Source organism: Pholcus phalangioides, unplaced genomic scaffold (genome assembly GCF_987345545.1).
Source record: "Pholcus phalangioides strain wild (caught in Gottingen) unplaced genomic scaffold, Ppha-v1.0 ptg000007l_1, whole genome shotgun sequence".
Taxonomy (NCBI): domain Eukaryota; kingdom Metazoa; phylum Arthropoda; class Arachnida; order Araneae; family Pholcidae; genus Pholcus; species Pholcus phalangioides.
The window spans coordinates 57,596,845-57,617,469 of record NW_028301600.1 but is presented as its reverse complement, the minus strand read 5'-3'; the positions used below and the strand labels follow the sequence as shown (position 1 = coordinate 57,617,469).

Genomic DNA, 20,625 nt, shown 5'->3' with positions numbered 1-20,625 from the left:
AAATATACGATCGCTTGTTGCGTCGCAAGATATTCGTCAATGGGACAACCCTGACAAAAACAAGCTAACAAGTGACACAAGATTGATCCAAATTTAAGATTTCACGCTACATATCGCGTCGATTCCTCTTTTGAGAAGAAAAAAGGAAAGTTTTCTATTTATCTAAAGAAGTGGTTTCAATTCTTCATGCCTCAAGTGCTCGTAGGAAATGCGTATGCAACTTGGTTGTTATTTTATGCTTCACCATAGCTCAACTTGTTTTTATTTTTTCATTATTTGTGTTTATTATTTTTCAATTACCCTCCTAAAAGGTTCTTGACGTTCTTCCAGGGATATGCGTACCACCATTAATTGTTGGATCTAGAATGGAGAGGGGAGGGTTCTTAAAGTTAGGTCCACAAAAAGTTGCAAAATATCCACGGGATGTGTTTCAGAAAAAAAAAAACAGAAGTTAGGATGACAATACAGTTATCGACTATTGCAGCGGTTCTCAAACTGTGCGTCGCCAAATTTTTGTCAGGGGTGCAGCGGAGAGGTGACCCTCACAAAGGTTTTTTGACGAAATCCTTAGTTAAACTGCTCTGGAAAGCCGTGAATAAGGGGCCATTCAAGTATTACGTAAGCAGATTTTTAGCCATTTTTGACCCCCTCCCCCCATTGTCAGCAAAATTTCGTCAGCAGCTTAGAATATTTCATATCTAATCATCATTCAAAAAGGGTGGTTGATGACGTAAGCAACCTTCAAACCCCCCTCCCCCCTTGTCATTAGAAGTCAGCAAATCCGAAACCCCTCGATGCTGACGTAATACTTGAATGACCCCTAAGCGTTGATCGGGGGAAGGGGCACCGCGAGTGGAAAAGGTTTGAAAACCCCTGGACTATTGCGTAGTATTGGAGTGTGGGGCTGAGGCCTTAGTTCTCTCGATGTTTCAAGAAAGGGTTTTAGGTGAGTGATAGTTCACCCTAGAATAGTAAAAATCGCTAAACCCTCTGAAAAATGTCTTCTGTTTTTAATGAAGCAGGCTTTTTCCAATTTTTATCATTTGTAAATAAAGGGGTTTAAGGAAAGAGTTCCATTGAGAAATTCACTTTACAAAGTATCTAGGCTCATCAATGCTAAAATAAGAGGCTTTCAAGGAAGTGAGATATCTCGTCAGGTTGAAAAAACACTAATCTAGAAGGTTACGTAAATATTCAGTATTTGAGGAGCGTAGTAGCCCACGTCGATAAGATACTCGCCTTAAGTACCAAAGGATGTGTAGAGGTGTCTTGAGTTTCGATACCCGGTTCGTCCTTGTGAGAAACTTTCCTGACGCACGGGTACATCAGAATCGGTGACATGACCACAGAAAAGATTGCTACCGCAGGGAGTCCCACGCCTAGGGGTTAGCACACCAACCTCTCGGTGAGTATAAGAAAAAAGGCTGGAATCGGCAATAAAATGTGGGTCCTGGTCTAATTAGCCCTCCTGTGCAAAAAAACTACCGTAGTGCGACAAAAATGATCAAATAATAAATTCAGTATTTGAAAGGTTTTTCTTATATTCAATTAAATTCAGAGATATATTTTACCAGCAATTCTACCAAACACATTCCACTATAAGTATCGATTACTTCGAAAACCAGTCAAGATATTCGTTACCGTATGCATTGATTTTGCATAAAATGAACTTTATTGACTTGAGATAATTACAGAAGTTTTAGTATCCATAGGATTTTTTTTTTATTTATTTAACTGACGTAGTTGCAGTAACTACTGTATTTATAAATGAACCTAAAAGATAAATTCCCCCATCGAGAGTTATTTTCCTATTTTCTTTATTTGAAATTTATAACATAAATGAAAAAATGTATTATTTCTCTCGAGAGAACGTTTAATTTATTTTTTTTTTCTTTTCAACGATTTATATCGAGGGATAGCATTTTAAATAAATCGGCCAAACCACGGATGTAGAGAAAGAAATTCTTATCATTGCCCTTAATAGTTTCATTGAAGCAACTGAACAACCGTCTGGTCTACTGTACGAGATGGGGAAAAAAAGAAAACATTTTTCTTTCCTGGCTGCTCTCCAAAGCCAATGACGTCGGTTAAAAATAAGGAAGACAGAGATGGAAAAACATTTCTCTCTACGATATATACATATATATCTAGAAAGGTATTGTAGAGAACCTTGAAGAAAGCAAAAAAGAAACCAGAATCAACAACTACCTCAGTCGCCATCATCAGAGCAAGGTAAAAAAGAAGGCGACACCTTCAAATAATCAAGGAAGAAAATGGGCGGCTGCTCAATCTGCTGTCTGTCCTCTAAAAAATACGACACTCGTACGTGTGCGTACATTCATTCACAACATGCATCTGCCAGCAATTCCTCTCTCTCTCTCTCTCTCTCATGTATCCTGCCGGTTGTACGCATGTCACTAGTACATATTTCACTTTTTTGCAAACGTGTTCGTTTAAACTTAGCGTTGATTTTTCAGTTTTATCAACGCAAAACATAGCTTTTAACCATTTATATGCCAATGTTGCACAGAAGCGCCGACATGAAGAAAATACCTGTGTTGAGGAAGCTGAAAGTTGCCAGTCGTCCAGTATATACGGGACTCAAGCCCATATGTAGGAGGGGGATGCGTAAGTTGTATTGCATATAAATTAATTATTGGGGCGGGGCTTAGCCCCCCAAAAAATTTATTGTGAGGTGCGGGCTGAAATAACCACATTCCCTAGGTTCCGGTACTAATGATGTTGCTCTCAAGCAACATGGTTTTCTTATACAGGGTAATTCTAAATTCATGGGACAAACTTTAAGAGGTGTTTTAACACTCCTAAACAAGCATTTTCGGTCATAGACTGTGCGGTCTAATAGCAATAGGAAAGGCAGTAGAGGATGTTTTTAGAGAATGCGCAATAGCACTTCACCAAAAGTAACTACCATATTTTCCTAACGGATTTGCCGTAATAAGTTCAATCAGTGAACGCGAGAATTCGAAAGGTTCTTAAAAATTGCAGTTTATCAAAAGTTTTCTAAACTCTGAGGTACCCCTGAACTTTCAATTAGCAAAACCTCAGCTGATTTTGCACTTGAAAACATGAAATGTTTTTGTTGGGCTCAATAGATACGGGGTTTCCTTTGTTTCTTATTGGAAATTACAGGATAAGAGGAGGGGACCATATTTAATGGCCTGGGCTATAGCCCGTCCTGCAGACAGAAGTTCGTGAATATCAGGAAAACAATAATCCTTTACAATTGTGCAAGTCAGGGCCGTAGCTAGAAATTTCTTTCAGAAGGGAACCAACTTGCATTTCTGGGAAAGCTGACCAAAAAGTGATAGAACAACAGATTTGATTATGTTTTCTCCCTTTTTCAGTCATTTTCTCTTATTTCAGGGGGAAGGGGCAGACCCCTTCTGTCGCCACTACAGCCTTGGTACAAGTTACTCGCCCAACATAAATGTGACACTGACATTTGTCACAAAAAGTCTTAGACGTTACGCTCTGTGACTTTTATATTCCTATATGAAGGACTAAATTTTTGCCCGTTCACTTCCCGTAAGTTTAATTGGGCTAAAATATAGAATCATAGCCATAGGCGGAAATAGACTTGGAAGTCTGGGGGAGGCACGGTCATTATTGCTGGGGGGGGGGCACGATGATGATGATGTCAATTCATATATACATATATACATTAGATCAGTCGACTCCACCTTTGACGCTGGGGGGGGTGGGCGTATCTCCTCCCGTGATCATAGCAGCTGTGGCGACAACGGGTGCTAATAAGGATGCGTTCTAGAGTGTTTCACAAAAACTTAATTATCGTATCTGGCGGGTAGCAAAGGATTGGCACATAAAACATTCAAAATTTACTCGAAAAAAAAACATGACGATGCATAAATGCATACATATAATTTTCATATATCCGTGATGCTTATTTTTCCATAAATTTTTGGATGTTCATTTCTTTTGTGCCACAAACTCATTTCCTCATTACTTCATACAAAAATTTTTAATGTCTTGCTCAGAGAAGTTGTCATAGATGAATACACACACAGAATACATAATTATAACCATTGTAATAAACTTATTTGTACGTTCATCCATTGTGTTAGAACTTTTAACAGTCTTACCAGATTTGACAAAATCTTACTAAACGGATATATCAAGAATAATTTTTTCGTCCTGCATGAACCACTAATGTCTTTCTTTTTCTTCGGTCAAGCAAGTTGCTTTTTCTTGCTTTATCATTATTATTATTATTCCAGTTTTTTGTTTCGAATAACTTTTAAAACTTTAGTTTTATTCCTAATGAACTCAAAAGGAATGAAAATATCCTTATAAGAAACTCAACATGCATAATTATAACTATCGTATATACTCCTGGTTATACATACATTTGTCAATTCCAATGATGTTAAACAACAAAATATACCGGGTGATTATAAGTAAAGTTCCCGTATTCTGTACTACAAAGCATCGTTTTCTCAAAAACTGCTTATCCGATCATTGATCATTTTTGTCGCACCACGGTCATTTTCTGCATATGAGGGCCAATTAGACCGAGACCTACAATTTATTGCCGATTCCGAACGGCAGGCCTGTTTTTTATACTCATCGAGAGGTTGGTGCGCTAACCCCTCGATGGGGGAACTCCCTGCGGTAGCAATTTTTTGCTGTGGTCAAGTCGCCGTTTTTTGTTGTACCCCTGTGTCAGGAAAGTTTTTTGACAAGGACGAACCGGATATCGAACTCGCGACACCGCAAAACATCCTTTGGTACTTTAGGCGAATATCTTATCGACCGGGCTACCGCATCCCCTGCTTATCCGAATACAGCCAAATTTTTAGGATATCTTAAAGAGACCCTGGGAGAGAGAGAGTGGTGTTTTTTTTTTTGTTTTTTTTTGCATTTTACATTTTCCCATGGTCTATATAGCGTACATAGCAAGATTCAATGGAATACGTTTACCATAACGGGCGTTATATAGAAACGGCACCCCCACCCAGTACCATTTGGGAGCAGTTTCTAGGAAATAAAATAACATTATGAAGACCGAAACTAGTTTCGAAATCAGCGACCAACCTAAAACGACAGATTTTCTAAAGAAATGATAAGATCCTGGTGAAGAAATTACAGAATATGACAAAAATAGTCAGTATTATTTCAAGCGTGCAGCCTTAATTTCTTATTCTATTTCAACACAATTGTTTACATATAAGGGGCCGATCAAGTATTACGTAAGCAAATTTTTAGCCATTTTTGAACCCCCCCCCTCCTTGTCAGCAAAAGTAAGCAAAACACTGACCCCTCCCCCCCTTGTCAGCAAAATTTCGTCATCAGTACTGCCCCTCTGAATCCTAACGCATATTGGTGGGATCAACGTTATTTGTAGGCAATGAACTCAAAATTTATCTTTAATAAATTCATTGCGACCCACCCTCTATAAGCCATACAATGATATGGCCCTGGGGGTTATCTGATGCTACCTGCCCTCTTCAAACTTAATTTTATAAAAATGAACTAAGCAGCACATTTACGGATAGCTTAAGTGTCCCGTGGTACAATTCCAGAACATTTAGGCGGCCCGTGGCACATTGTCAAAGCACTTAAATGATCCGGGACACGGTTCCAAAACACTTAAGCGATCCATGACACATTTAGAGATCCCTTTAGTGACATGTGACGTAGTTTTAGAGCACTTAAGTGGTTCCCCCCCCCCCCAGTGCGGTTCTACATCACTCAAATTACCCGCGGCACATTCTCAGATCATTTAAGTGATGCGTGGCACAGTTCCAGAGCACTTAAGCGGCCCGGACACATTTCCAGATCACTTGAATCCGCGAAAAATTTAGAGATCACTAAAGTGGCCCTGTGTTAAATAAAGTTACCTAATAAGTTTGTCCTAAAATACCGACATTTGAAAATATTCAATTAAAACTCAATTAATAGATTAAAAAATTTTCATTACCAGTTAAAAGTTTAAATCGACTCCCAGCCCTAAAAAATATTTGTATCGAATTTGAAATAAATCCAGATTAAATATTATTTTTAATGATATTTATACCAGAAGCAGAGTTTCCTTGCTCTAGTAAATTTTTTTCTCTTATCTCCTCCCCCCCCCACCCGCCAACCCATAGGATTCTATGTTATTTCCGTAGCTTCTACCGCAGTCCCCTGGACCATTCCATTGGCCCCCGGGGTGATATTGCCCACATTGGAAAGCACTATACTATAAAGCATAGTTTTTCTGGCTTTTTGACTATGCTGGAAGGTATGAGACGCTCCCTTAACAATTTAAATTTCATGGTGGGGAAAAAAAATCTATACAGGGTGTCTTTTGTAAGTCCTAATGGGGCTTTATCTCATCAACCGTCCGTCGTAGAGGTATGATTCCGATTTAAAAAATGCTCAAAATGCGTTCAAAAATTACCCTATATCAGTTTTGAGAGTGAAAATATAGTGTGTCGCAAAATAACAAATAAAAATTTTTATACGGCGTCCTTGTCCTCCAACTTTCAGTTAGAAAGTTGTTACCTTGTATCTCCTGAGGCCAACAGAAAAAATTCCATGTTTCTTGGTACAATATTCACTGGGATATTTGAATTCAAAAATGAGAGAAAAGTTATAATAAAACAAACGGACACAACGCTCCTTTCCCTCATTTATGGTGTTATTTCCTATCTATTCTCGGGTTTTTGAATTCGAATATCTCAGAATATTGTACCTAGAAACATGGAATTTTTCTGTTGGCCTCAGGTGATGATACAGGGTAACAACTTTCTAATTGGAAGTTGGAGAACAACAGGAACGTATAAAAATTTATATTTTGCTATTTTGTGACACACTGTATTTTCACTCTCCAAAGTGGTACAGGGTAATTTTTGAACGAATTTGGAACATTTTTTAAATTGAAACTATACCCGCGTCATAGTGGTATCCGTCGCGACGGACGGATCATGAGATAAAGGCTGCATTAGCACTTGCAGGACACCCTGTATAATCTAAAATATATAGTAATAACATGAATACTTTTATGTGATTTAATTTTGTGTCAAGGAATGCTTTTCTTTTTTTTACTGAGGGCATAAACATGGTACTTCTGGCAGCCGTTACATTCAACTAGGAAATCGCGGTCACGCTGGAGGCCCTGAAGAAGGTGAAGTTATTAAGAGCACCACCTATAAGATGTACCTTCTGTAGAACAAGACGCCGCCAGTGCGTCTCGATATTTCCTTAAGTACTCAATGTTGACTGACTACAAAATAGGACCGAGTGCAAGGAGGGGCCTTAAACGTGAGCAATACATCTTTGTTTCGAGGAAAAGCAACAAAAAAATAAAGCTATTTATTTTTTAAACGTTTCGTACGAAAAACATTGTCAACAAAAAGTAGCACTGATTGATTAATATACATAACAAAATATATAGTGCATTTTGCGGCCTCTTCGGAGACTCTTCGTTTTTCATCCTCTAGCGATTTCTGTTGAAAAACAGGTTTGTTGAACAGTCACAAAATACATACATACATTCGATAAATTATTTTTTCCCCTTTTCAGGTAATCACGACAAAATATACCAAAAAAACTCGTTTTACTGATGTGCCGTCGCATTTTCTACGCGAATGTAATCTTCCCTAATTTTCGATTTCGCTTTGATTTCAGTGATTTTTTTTTTTTATCTCCTCCAAAATTGAACCACCGAAGAAATTGGAACTTATCAATCGTTCATATATATATATATAAGCAGTTTGATCTATAATCCTATTATAATCCATCATAAGCCCTATTTAAAGTATCAGTAGTAGACAACGCATTTTGAACTTTTCTGTTTTGGTTTTATTTCAAACGAGATTTTTCATTCCTAATTCGATACGGGGATGAACTAATAACTATTGAGATTTGAAAAACCATACACTGAAATTTTTCAATGAATATGAAACGTTATTATTTATGTAATTAATATACAAATTAGTGTTTATTCATATCGATTCTAATTAAGAATATCTAAAAAATATAAAATGGAAACTATAAAGCAAAATTTTATAAATTTATGGTAAATATAACGGGTCATAGGCGTACGCAAAATTTTCTCAAGGGGGTTTTCAATTTTTTTTCTTCTCATGGGGTTTACGTTTTTTTCTGCAAAATAACACTATAACCTCGGCTTGAGGGGGGTTAGAATCCCAAAACCCCCGCTTTACGTACGCCAATGTAACGGATTAAGGAAAAATGCGTATTGTCTCTTCCAAAAGAACTCTTAATATCTTTTAAATTTATTAATAAATGGCGACTTTTTGTAATTTATGTGAGTTCGTTTTTTACATTTTGATATGAATTTTATGAAAACATTAAATACAGACTAAAAAGAAAAAAATATATTTTTTGGCCTTACCTTAAAAAAGGTTATTTGGTCTTTTTCGGTTTTTGTATCTGGATCGATGATAACAAATTGTGGTAATGCTGGTTTCTTTGCCACTGATTGGGCCATTGTTATCTTTTCAAACACTTATTTTAAGTTCTACCGATTCCCGCCCAGGCCGAATCTTCTACTAAAGCGACGTTTTTTATTTTGATTGTACGCAGAGTTTCGGTCTTATTGCTTACGTGCAATAACAACTGGATGACGTTGCAATGGTTGCTTACTTTCATTAACCTCGCCAGAAATATCGCCAATGTCGTCGTAACTTAGTGCGCTGGATCACTGTGACGGACGGATCAAAACACGTGTTACATCATCTGTCGAAGTTTTTTTTTCCTCGTTTCAATTTCTTACATAATTATTTACGTTACGTCGAACTAACGAGCCATATAACTTTGCTTTAGCTAATCAATTCACGTTCATGTACGATATTGCGCAATCAAATGTCACGTCTACTTCAAAAATGATGTGAATTTTACATAACATTAAAATCACGCCGGAATAAACTCTTCAAGAGCATTTCCTCTGCACGTGACTTGAGTTCCTTTTCTCGGATATTACAAGAAAACATTCTCTGTTTGATAACAGTTTACAGCAGGCTTCTATAATGAACTGGTTAAAACGGCCAAATAATAGCCAGTGCGTTTATCAGTATCAACTTCGGTCTTTCTTCCGCTTTTAAACTGGTATCAATGAAGGATTAGGACAATCAACTGTTTCCAGAGTCTAAACAAATTCATTAGAACGTTTCCTGGCTGCACCTACAAACAATTGCTGTTTATCTCTCTTTCGGGACTGATTCATATTACTAATCAAATTTCGGAGCTGTGAATTGTTTTTTTTTAGTTAAAATTAATTAATTAGCTTTTTTAAATTAAAATATGATTAATAAATTTCATACACGAATTTTCTGTCGTATTTGTCTTTGTTAACATTAATGCTGAAGTTTTTTTGTCTTTCCCCATTTGGATCTATATTAGTTGATGATTTGGCTTCGACTAACAGAATGTATTGATTATAGGTCATTGAATTTCTTCGATGTCGTTCCTCCACATACCAGGTTTTAAAGAGAAAATTATTTTTTTGCATATCTAATTTGATTGCAAAATATACGATGTAGATTTCGCAATGCCGAGTATTACATAAAAAAATCTGGAATGCTTGTGGTATTGAATAATTCGATAATTTGTGTTCTCTTGCTATTCACTAATGAGATATTGAACGTTTGAGGAATTGAAACTTTTGGCTCACGTGACGTCGGGCATGTGCGCCAATACATTTGCGGCAACAGTGTTGTTGGACGTGACGGTGAAGGTCACGCAAAAAAACATAAGCTCATATTATCATAATAGCCTACCTACTTACTCGGCAACAAGTTATGGCCTCGTTCGTATCTTGTTATGTGCCATGATGCACGTGCGACCGGAACGAAATCCTTTAGGAATTTTTTTTAACTCTGGACATTGAAGTATTTTTAAATTTTTTATTTCTTTATTTAATTTTTTAATTAGTTTGAACAAATTTTTTTTTATTTTGGGAGAATGGGTTTTTTCAACAGTAGTTCACCATTAGGAAGACAATCTCAAAATTTCTTTTCCCTGAGACATGGAAAACTAAGTACAATATTTTACGAATTTTAAAAATGTATAAGTTTTCTTTTTTGCTGAAAATTCATTTTAAAAAATTGAGAAAAATACGATATGGTTTCATATGCTGAAGTTGATTGTGAATTAATTATGTCTACAAACTTCAATTAATGATGCAAAGAGCAGCGGACTTGATATAGTTTTTATTCAATAAATGCAAATTCGCGCTTATGATGTCGACACTTTCTTTTAATTAGAAACATTAAAGCACAAATAATGTAATTGAAACGAAGAATTGTTCATTCTCTTTCTGCCGATGGATAGTTTTAGTGTTTGTTTCTATTACCTATTTACTTTTATATGCCCATTCTTTCGAAGCAAGAATGATGTCAACAAAGGATACCTTATGCTATTTTGAGATCAGTCCGCTCGAGAAAGCTGGCTATTCATTTCTCTTTGGAGTGGATCGATAGCCAACTCCATGATACTGAAACAGTTGGACTCACCAGAATTTCCGACAACAGCTCGATAGTTGAGGTTCTCAGTTAGACACCAGGGCGTCAAGATTTGTTACGTCTAGACGATCCAACAGGAGCGTAATCATTGCATCATCCTTGCAAAATCCATTAATCAAGCTCTGCAAGTGCCCTTGAATCGGAGTGCCAGATTTCACCTTCTCCTTCTGGTGAAATTTTTACAGCTGAGCTCTTCTTTTCTTTAATGCTTTTTTGTTATATAAGCGATGAAAACATGGCTATCACATGGTGTCATCTTTTGTACTAGATCAGTGGTTTTCAACAGACGTGATGCGGCACTCAGGTGTGCCGAGAAAGAGAAGTGAGCCGCCAAGAAATAAAAATAACGGCCGTCAACTGCTGAAAATATTTGTGGTTAGCTCCAGAATTTCAGAAATTATCTCGAGTACGAGTGATAAAAAGGCTTGAAGATCCTTGCATTGAAGCAATAACTTGACCAATGGTTTTTATTGCAAATTGCATAACGTTAAATTTCAATATAAAATCCCTTTACACCTTCAAGAAAGTGTTTAAGAGATAGCATTTTCTTTTTTAATGATTTTTTTCGATAGAAAAGTTTCATGAAATATGTCATCGGATTGAGATGGTTAAATCATTGAATTTGACTATAAATATCTATAATATTATATATTTTAAGTATATTTTCACACCTTTCTCCACAGACAGCTTTGTTTTCAAAGCACTTTGCATTTTGTTTTCTTTATTTAACCTTGATTTATTTCAAATTCGGTACACATATTTTTTTAGGGCTGGGAATCGATTAAAATTTCTAACTGGTTAATGAAAATTTTTTAATCTATTAATTGAGTTTTAATTGAGCGTTTTCAAATGTTTTTTAGGACAAACTTATTAGGTAACTTTTTTTTATTAATTAATGCTACAAAAATATATTTTATTAATTTCGCTTACCTGTTCGTTATATGTAAACAATTGTGTAGGAATAGAACAAGAAATTAAGAATGCACGCTTGAAGTAATGCTGAACATTTTTGTTATATCCTGGAATTTTTTCACCAGGATCTTGTCGTTTCTGTAGAAAATCAGTCATTTTAGATAAGTCACTGATTTCGAAACTACTTTCGATCTTCATAATTGTTACTTTATTTCCTAGAAACTGCTCCCATATGGTAATGGTGGGGGGGGGGGGGGGGGGTGATGTTTTCCGAATACGAAAAATTGCTGTTGACAGTGGGGACAACAAATTTTGGTCTTGTTTTCTGAAACTTCCATCAAACCCCGATTTAAAACTGAAATCATCACCTCTGTCTCCGTTGAATTGATTTGTACTTCCCCCATGTCGAAAAATTAGATCAATATATTGATTCCAATATTTTCGCATACAGCTTTGTTTTGACTGTATTTATTGCCTCCTAATCATCTATTGATTTTAACTTCAGTTCGATATTAACTTATTGTTTCAGTTCTTTAAATCAAGTTCGATATTTTTCAGTCATGTGTAACAACAATACCTTATGTGAAACTCTTTTCGTGTTAATTTTAAAAGAAATTGAAAGATACTTTTGTTGAAATGTATCGAAGCGTTTTTTATTAAAAATTTTTGAACTGATAAATAGCGTGAATTCAATTTTCACAACGTATATAAAAAATTTCTATGCTGAATTGACGTTATAAGGTTACATCACGGTTTTGGGAGCCATTAACATTGTATATCAGGTAGAGGTTAGCCCACTTCGAGAAAAATCGATCTTCCACGATCTTATAGTCAAGGTCATCCTTTCGATAGTATTTGCACTTATACTCGGAAGCGTGGGAAAGGAATATCGCCATCCCAGAAAATTTCAATCGATACTAGAGCATAAATTAAAAAAAACTCCAGTATTATTCGACTCCACATTTGTATTAGAAGAATTTAAATATTGGAAGTATATATACAGAGAGAGAACATGAACTAATCAAGTGAAAACTCTTATTTAGCATATTCTTTATATATATTAGGTTTATGTTAAGAATCAAAACATTTTGCACTTCCCCATAAACATTTTATGTAATTATAATGACATAGGGTACGGATTAATTTCAAGAGCAGTGAACATTGAGGAAAAAATTTCGTCGAATTAGGAAAACTTGATCATTATTAATGAAAATATTTTATACATACATCCCAGTAACACAAATTAGCTAATTATCTGTTTTCCTGTACGTAGCGTGTTATAAAGGAATTTTTACTTAAAACTGAACCAGATTTCAGGCTACCAAATGATACCCTGGGTGTTTGCCTGCTGTAATTAGCATATTAGGTGTTAGAGCGACATCAAACTAGCCTGTTTTGATTTCACTCAGTTTTTTGTCCGTGGGGCCTCATATAACATTACTTAAAATTAAGATACTTCGAACCGGGCAATCGAAAAATAAAAAATATATAAGTTTATACACCAGACTTGTGATGAAGGTAGGCTCTACTCTTTGACTAACAATAGATAAATATAAACAATAATTCAGTAAAAATACATCAAAATAAGTTAAAACACAAATTTGATCAGAAAAACAAAACAAGCAAAAGAAAAAAATATATGAGGGAGATGACGAAAATTAAAAAAAAAAATGATGGAGATATTGATAAAAAAAAATTATTCAGATATGTGATAAATTATAAAGCATAGCATGTTAAAAATGATGAAAGATCAAGGATAAAACCTGCAATCGTCTTTACTTAGAAGCAAACAAAAAATAAAAATACAGTAAAAGTCCGAAAGAAAAGTAAGTTTTTCCCTCTTTCTCGTCAAGAATTGAACATAATGATTCTTATCCAGTGTCTGACAATACGCATCAAAATTCAATTTTACTCCTTTAAATTTCGTTGAGGAGTGAAAATACTCCAGATTTTAGGTAATTTTTTAATCGTAATTTTTCTCACTGATATAAAAAAAAATTTGGAGAGGAGTAAACTCTTCGAAATTGTATTTTCGGATAACACTGCTGTTATCATAGCACGCGCTCCTCGTAAAAATTACTCTGAGGTGTTTCTAACCAAGAGTGGACACAGAAAATTTAAAACCTTTACCCCCCCCCCCCCTCCTATTTTTGGGCTTCCACACTATGAAAATACGGGATGCTGATGATTTTATTCGACTTCTGCCTCTCCTAGTGGCTAAGAGACCACGGGACCAGAAGTTTGAAGTCGTTTACGAATGACTGAAAAAATCGTGTAAAAAAAAAAAACCCTCCCGATTGGTGTAAAAGTATTGATGATTCCACGAAGCCATAGAATTGAGCAGTGATATAATATAATTGAGACTTTTAATTGATTAAATCGCTTCTATAGCGAAACTATGCAAAACTGTCTCAGAAAATCAACAGTTGTGAAACCAAAAACCAATTCCATGACGAGTTCTGACCATTTGTAAATATTTCAACGAAATGAGATCTAAAAACGTTTTAAGGCGATTGTCCTCCTTCAAATGACGAATTTTGTCAAAATTTCCAAAATTGTTTTGATTTATTCATTCGAAAGAGCAGTTACATGGAATCCAAAACTGTTTCATTTTCGTTTCTACAATAACCAGATGCGAAGTTATTGAAAATTAAGTAAAAACGACTTTAATGATCTTAGTTTGAAAATAAAATCTTTCAATGCGTTTTCTAAAGATATGTTCTCCCCCCCCCCCCCCACTGTATTTTAAACAGTTATGACTATGCAATGAACTAAAAACTAAGCAATATGTCTAAAACTTTTTGATTTACATGATTTTAAATTGGGAATATCAAATATTTTAAACAAAAAATGTGTATTTTTCACGAAAACTTTTATTTCACTACTCGGAAAAATGCCATCGCAATAATGTATGTGAAGAACATTTTGATACAAGCAGTAGTTTTAAGCGTACAATGTCTAGCAGAAGTACTGAATACACATATAATTGGCAATATATATATGTATATTTTTATTTTTTGCCAAATTATTCATGAAATGAAAAATTATGCATTTACAGGGGAGCATTTATGGTTTTTCCGCTTGTGAGCTACACGAATTTTGCCACCCTTCTCCCATTCTAGTTTAATTTTCTTGACTACTCTTTCCTCGAATTCGTCACCCAGTGTTGTAATCCGCTTAGTCTTCCCTCAACTCTTTTATTCATTGACATGCTTGCACACTGTTTTGGTCACTCACATACTTGCACACGTTGTAGGTCACGCTTTTTGGTAGCTCACCGACATGGTTCCTTGCTTTAAAGATAATTTTTTTAATCATTTACAGGTTTACAAATGCTCCATGTCATTTTTTGGTCATTCATATGCCTTCACCCACTCTAGATCGTTGTTTTGGTCATACATATGCTTTAACACTATCTAGGTCACTTTTGTTCACTCCCGTGCGTGCAAACTCTCTAGATCACTCTTTCGGTCATACACATGCTTGCAAACTTTCTAAATCACTCTTGTTCCCTCACTTGCTTGCAAACTTTCTATATATAGGTGTCACTCTTGCCTCACTCTGACCTAGTTCCTTACTTTCTCGATATAGGTGAATTTATTTAGGGTTATGCCAATTCTGCGGTTCTTCCCCAATTCTACTAATTTTTCTTGGAAACTCATTCCTCAAATTTGCAGCCCCTCTAAATTTGCCATCCTGAGCTATAGCCCGCTAAGCCCCTCTTTAAATACATCACTGGGCATTTATTTTCTTAATTTTATACCATATCCAAACCAAAACCACGTGCGTTTTATCCACACAATGACCTTTTTAAAAAAAATAAATACCTCGAAGGAGGTACAGAAGAAGCAGCAATTTTCTACAATTTTATAACCTAACAGTGAAAAAATTGGATATCCGTTTATAAAGGAGAAAGAAGTTGGTTGTAACGGCAATTTTCCTCGTGATTGTGAAGTGTCGTTATAATGGAGTTTTACTGTATTTGGGTTCGTTGAGGAAAATTCTCATTAAGCTAGTGAAACTTCTTTTTATATAATATTAGATATATCATAAATATCACAAATGCAGTTGTTAAGAGTTTCCCCATCAATATCTTTTCTCGATAGAAAAAGACGATGGAACGAAATTCCAAGAACGTTGGGCATAATTCGATACTGTGAAAGTTTTAACATTAAATGTTGCTACTGAAGCATATCGTTTCGATTTTCTTCATAATTCAGGACGTAGACCCTTTTACGATGACCAGTTGTGTATGTATTATATACTGTAAATACAACATTCATTCAAACAAGTCAACCGGAAGGACCACATTCATGAGGCATACGCACATTAGACGGAAAAATCGTGTTCCGAGCTCTATTTCTGACCACTATCTAAAAATGATAGTGTTCCTCTTCAAGGACGACTGCATTGTATGAAAGAAAAAAACTTGAATCGCCTTTAGCAAGAGCTTCGTGTTTTATTATTGTTATTTATATTTTTGCTGAGAGAAAAGAATAAATAAAATAAATCTCTCTCAGTTTCCATGGAAAAATCACTCACTCTTTCTGGTATTTTCACCAGCCCCTGCACATCTTGGAGAGAGTCCATAGAGCAGTGTTTTTCAAAGTGTGAGTCGCGACTCATAAGGGCGTCACTAACCTTTGTCAGAGGCATCGAGGAGAGCCGGAAATATTGATTTGTATGCCTATTTACCTATTTATGCTTCGAAATGGTTCTTTCATGTGGGAAAATATCCAACAAAGTATTCTTGGACAGCCGTAGAGATGAACCACACACACAAATTGATAAATTGGGTAAGGGAGTCGTGGGTGACAAAAGTCTGAGAACCATTGTCCTAGGGCAGCGGTTCTCAACCGGTGTTCCGCGGAGCCCTTGGGGCTCCTTGTGCACTCTCCAAGGGCTCCGCGGCCGCTTGTGGAAAATAGATAAAAACGATAAAAACAGTAAAATTAAAAAAATTATAATTGTGAATATTTTTAAATAGTAAAAATAAATCAGTAACTTTGATGAATAATTAAATAATGGGCCTGTGGGGCTCCGCCATAGAACATTTTGCTTAAAAGGGCTCCGCGGTTCAAAAATGTTGAGAACCGCTGTCCTAGGGTATACATGCTCAACCCGCGGGCTAAATGTGGCATGACCTCATGTGGGCCCGTGACCTCAAACCTAATTTTGTAAAAATGAACTAAGCGGCACATTAAATAGTTCACGGTGCATTTTCAGATCACTTGAGTCTCTCGCGGCATATTTTTCATGTCACTTTAGTGTATCGCGGCACATTTTTCATATCACTTTAGTGTCTCGCGGCACAGTCCTAGATGACTTGATTGTCTCGCGGCACAGTCCTAGATGACTTGATTGTCTCGCGGCACAGTTCCAGATCACTTAAATGACTTGTTTGGGGACATGCGGCACATTCCTAGATAACTTGAGTGGTGTGCGACGCAGTTCCAGTTCACTCAAGCTGCCCGTGGTGCACTTGAGTGACCTACGGCGGCACTGTCCCAGATCACTTGAGTGGCCCGCGACACGTTTTTATACCACCTCCTACTAACCAGATCATCGTTCGCCGGTGTCTCAATGAAGAGATATAAGCAGGTAGTCCTGGGCCGTGCTGGAAGCTGTGCATGTGTGTTTTTCTGGCAGCTTGGAACTAGCTAATCGATTCAACGCCCATTTTAAAGATAACAACGGTAATCTAGCTTTGAACGATACTAATGAATTCAAAAATTATTTACATCCAACTGTAAATTCTTTTGTTTTGTTTGATATCGATAATACTGAGGTCATAAATACTCTAAACATCTCCAAGAAATCTACACCTGATTACGATGGAAACAGTATATATCTTATTAAAGAATTTGCTCGAAATAATGTGGAATTTCTAACAACATTTATTAACACATCTTATAATTCGGCTATATTTCCAGATTCCTTAAAACGAGCAACCATCACTCCGATCTACGAATCTGTAGAGAAAAATTAGAGGTACACTATACAGAGAAGAGCCCCTCGGGGATCAAATTTGGCCCCCTTACTTTTTATAATATTCATAAACGACTTATGTAAACTAAATATTCATGGTACTATGATAACTTATGCCGATGATTCAGTTCTGTTATATTCTTACAACGATTTTAATACACTAACAACTCAAATAATTCATGACCTGTGCTTAATCAGAAAATGGTTTCTAGCTAATAATTTAACCCCAAAGACTTAAGTCATTCATTTGAATTTAATTTACTCCGAAATTGATTTTAATCTAAAATTCCATAGTCCAATATGTCTGATGAACCTCGACTGCTCATGCCAAAAAATTCAGCAAGCACAAAATATCAAATATATGGGACTTTATATTAGTAGCAATCTAAAATGGAAACTTCATGCACTGGAAATAGCTAAAAAACTACGTTTTATCGTATATAAATTCGATTGTCTCAAACAAAATGTAGCAGCAGAATTTCTGAGAGAAATATACTATGCGTGGGTTTATTTTCAATTGTCAATTATATGGTATCATCATCTGGGGAGGCGATTACAAGATAAATCTACCACCTATTTGTTCTATTCAAAACAGATGTTTTAAAACTATTTGCAGTGCTCGCTCTCAAATTCGAACTTATAAAAATTTAAATCTACTTCCCATAAGACATATAATACCATCTACTGAAACATACTCTACATATATCGTAATAAATCAATATGCACACAAAGAAAGCCCATATCATTGAGAAGACCAAACGAAATTTAATGCTTACCCTCATTTAGAAAAGAAATATTTTAGTTTGTTTCTGTGTAAAGTTTGTTATAGTGCCATCTGTAATCTGCAATTAATATTTCAAACTATGGAAGAAGTGTAATGATTAAATATTTGTACCGTCGTAGGCTTCGAAGTTTCGAACCACGGAAAACCAACTTCATTTGACCACCACTGTGCCGGATTCGAAAATCGACAGTGCCCTCGCCAGGCACACTAAAAAATTATACAAATGTAATATGGTTAACAAAGCTCGTACCTTCACCCTCTTTTTTCCCTGTCCTCAATATAGGATACAACATTTTTAACGGGTGAGGCGGAGAGGTCAGGTCTAGAGGTCGCAACTAGATACTTAATCCGCAGATCAAAGAAGCATTTTGGCGGTTCGAGTAATATTGACGGTGTGGTAGAAGTGTGAATTCGGTGCCTCTTCTGGTCCAGTGCTTGGGGCACCAGACTCATATGCGTCACCTCCCCCCACCCAGTAGAAGCCCTGCGCGTAGGACCCAAATGGAAGATTTTTATTAATATGAATATACAAGACTTTCGATACATAAATTGGGCTTGTAGGGGGGGGCGATAAACTTTTACACCCCCCCCCCCCAGGTACTCCTCTAACTCGATAAGATGGCCCTGGATTTAATGATACGTGTGTATAAATTATCTCTTTCGAAACACGAATAAACCAGTCTTTTCCTCCATGCGGGAAAGAATGGGAAAAAGATGGTTCTGTGTCCCTTTAAAACCGGGATGTGAGACCAAGGAAGTAGTGAGAGGGGCATCGGTAAGTCTGGTCCCCTCCATTCCCGAAATGTGAGAAAATGATGGCAGGGTGTCGGTGCTAAAGGTATCCAAAAGTAATGGCTTATACTAAGAGAACCACACAGGCTTAGTTATGAAAATGTTGCACAGTCAATAGGAGATTGCTCACTTTAGCCTTTAACATTCGGTATCAGGGTCCATAGGCTAGGATCTTTCACGGGCCCCTAGGACAGGCTTTTCACGGGCCTCTTTATATTGAATTTATAGTGTGAAGAAACAAAAATATAAAGAATCATCCCGGGCCAACGGGCTGGAGCCCTATCAGAGCATTACCTCTTAGAGAGGTTCTAGAGCAGTGTTTCCCAAAGTGGGCAATATCGCCCCCTGGTGGGCGATGGAAAGGTCCAGGGGGGCGATAGAAGCTACGGGTATAACATAGGACCCTATCAGGTACCCAGGCTGGGATCTCTGTCGGGCACTTAGGGCAGGAATTTTTACGAGCCCCCTTTCCTGTATAAATTCGTAGTTTAAAAAATACAAAAATAATAGGACTCATCACGATCCTTTGAACTAGAGCCCTCTCATCCTCCTACGGGGATGACTCAAAAGCCTAGATAATCCTCATGCAGCCGTCTGATGCAACGACAGAAGACTGACTTATTATGAGTATTAAACACAATGAAAACAATGACTATTTTAACTGAGGTAGATCATAATACATCTATAATTCCAGATTCTCCAACATTCTAATGCTTTTAACAGGAAAAACAATCCTAAATTATTATCTAAAATTTTCATGATATTCAAATTCTTAGCTGTTTAACTTCGTTATGCTCGGGAACAGTTACTAAATCACTCAATTGTCTTCCGCTTGTAAAAAAAGTTGAGCACCCTTGCTTAGAAAGTGATTCAAACATCAACTGGCTGCAAGCGACTGGTAACCGGTCTAACTCATCATTTGATCATTTTTGTCGCACCACGGTCATTTTCTTCACACGAGGGCTAATTAGACCGTGACCTACAATTTATTGCCGATTCCGAACGGCAGGCTTGTTTTTTATACTCATCGAGAAGTTGGTGCGCTAACCCCTCGAGATGGGGGACTCCCTGCGGTAGCAATTTTCTCTGTGGTCATGTCGCCGTATCTGTTGTACCCCTGTGTCAGGAAAGTTTTCTGACAAGGACGAACCGGGTATCGAACTCGCGACACCTCTAAACATCCTTTGGTACTTTAGGCGAGTATCTTATCGACCGGGCTACTCTAACCGGCGTTGATGAGATCTCTCGTTGATAGAAGTTTTTTTATTTTAGCAATGGCAAAAAAACCAGACATTTTATAAAGATGATGTCCCAATGGAACACATTTTCTTATCCCCTTGAAGCTGGGTCCACACCCATAGAACTCCGCAGAATTCCGCAGTTCAAAAACCAGTTTTGGGTGTGAAAATTGCCCATTAAAATTGCCCGCGCTGTGATAGCCACACCTCAAAACCGGTTTTTGCACTACAGAATGCCTTTGCGGGTGTGAACCTGGCCTTATTTTGCACCTTCCCAAAATCGGAAGAAAGCCTACGTCATAAAAAATGGCATGTTAAAGGGGCTTTAGCGACTTCTGTTTGTTTGTCAGTTAAATGGCTAAAGAGGGATGAGGAATTAAATTAGTTACGATCATCTCCGAAA

At 36.7% G+C, this 20,625-nt stretch overlaps 1 protein-coding gene across 2 annotated transcripts in view; it reads right to left on the bottom strand.

The window, feature by feature from the left end:
• Positions 1 to 20,625, bottom strand: part of LOC149085542 (solute carrier family 2, facilitated glucose transporter member 1-like) — a 72,704-nt gene that overhangs the window by 39,712 nt on the left and 12,367 nt on the right. Inside the window, exon 1 of one of the 2 annotated variants that reach the window (XM_089233610.1) lies at positions 8,381 to 8,599. The exons of the other annotated variant lie outside the window; for it this stretch is intronic. Within the exon in view, the coding sequence (XP_089089736.1) occupies positions 8,381 to 8,476 (96 nt within the window). The 5' untranslated portion in view covers positions 8,477 to 8,599. Of the gene's footprint in view, positions 1 to 8,380; positions 8,600 to 20,625 lie in introns of those variants that run through there. 2 annotated transcript variants of the gene reach the window in all.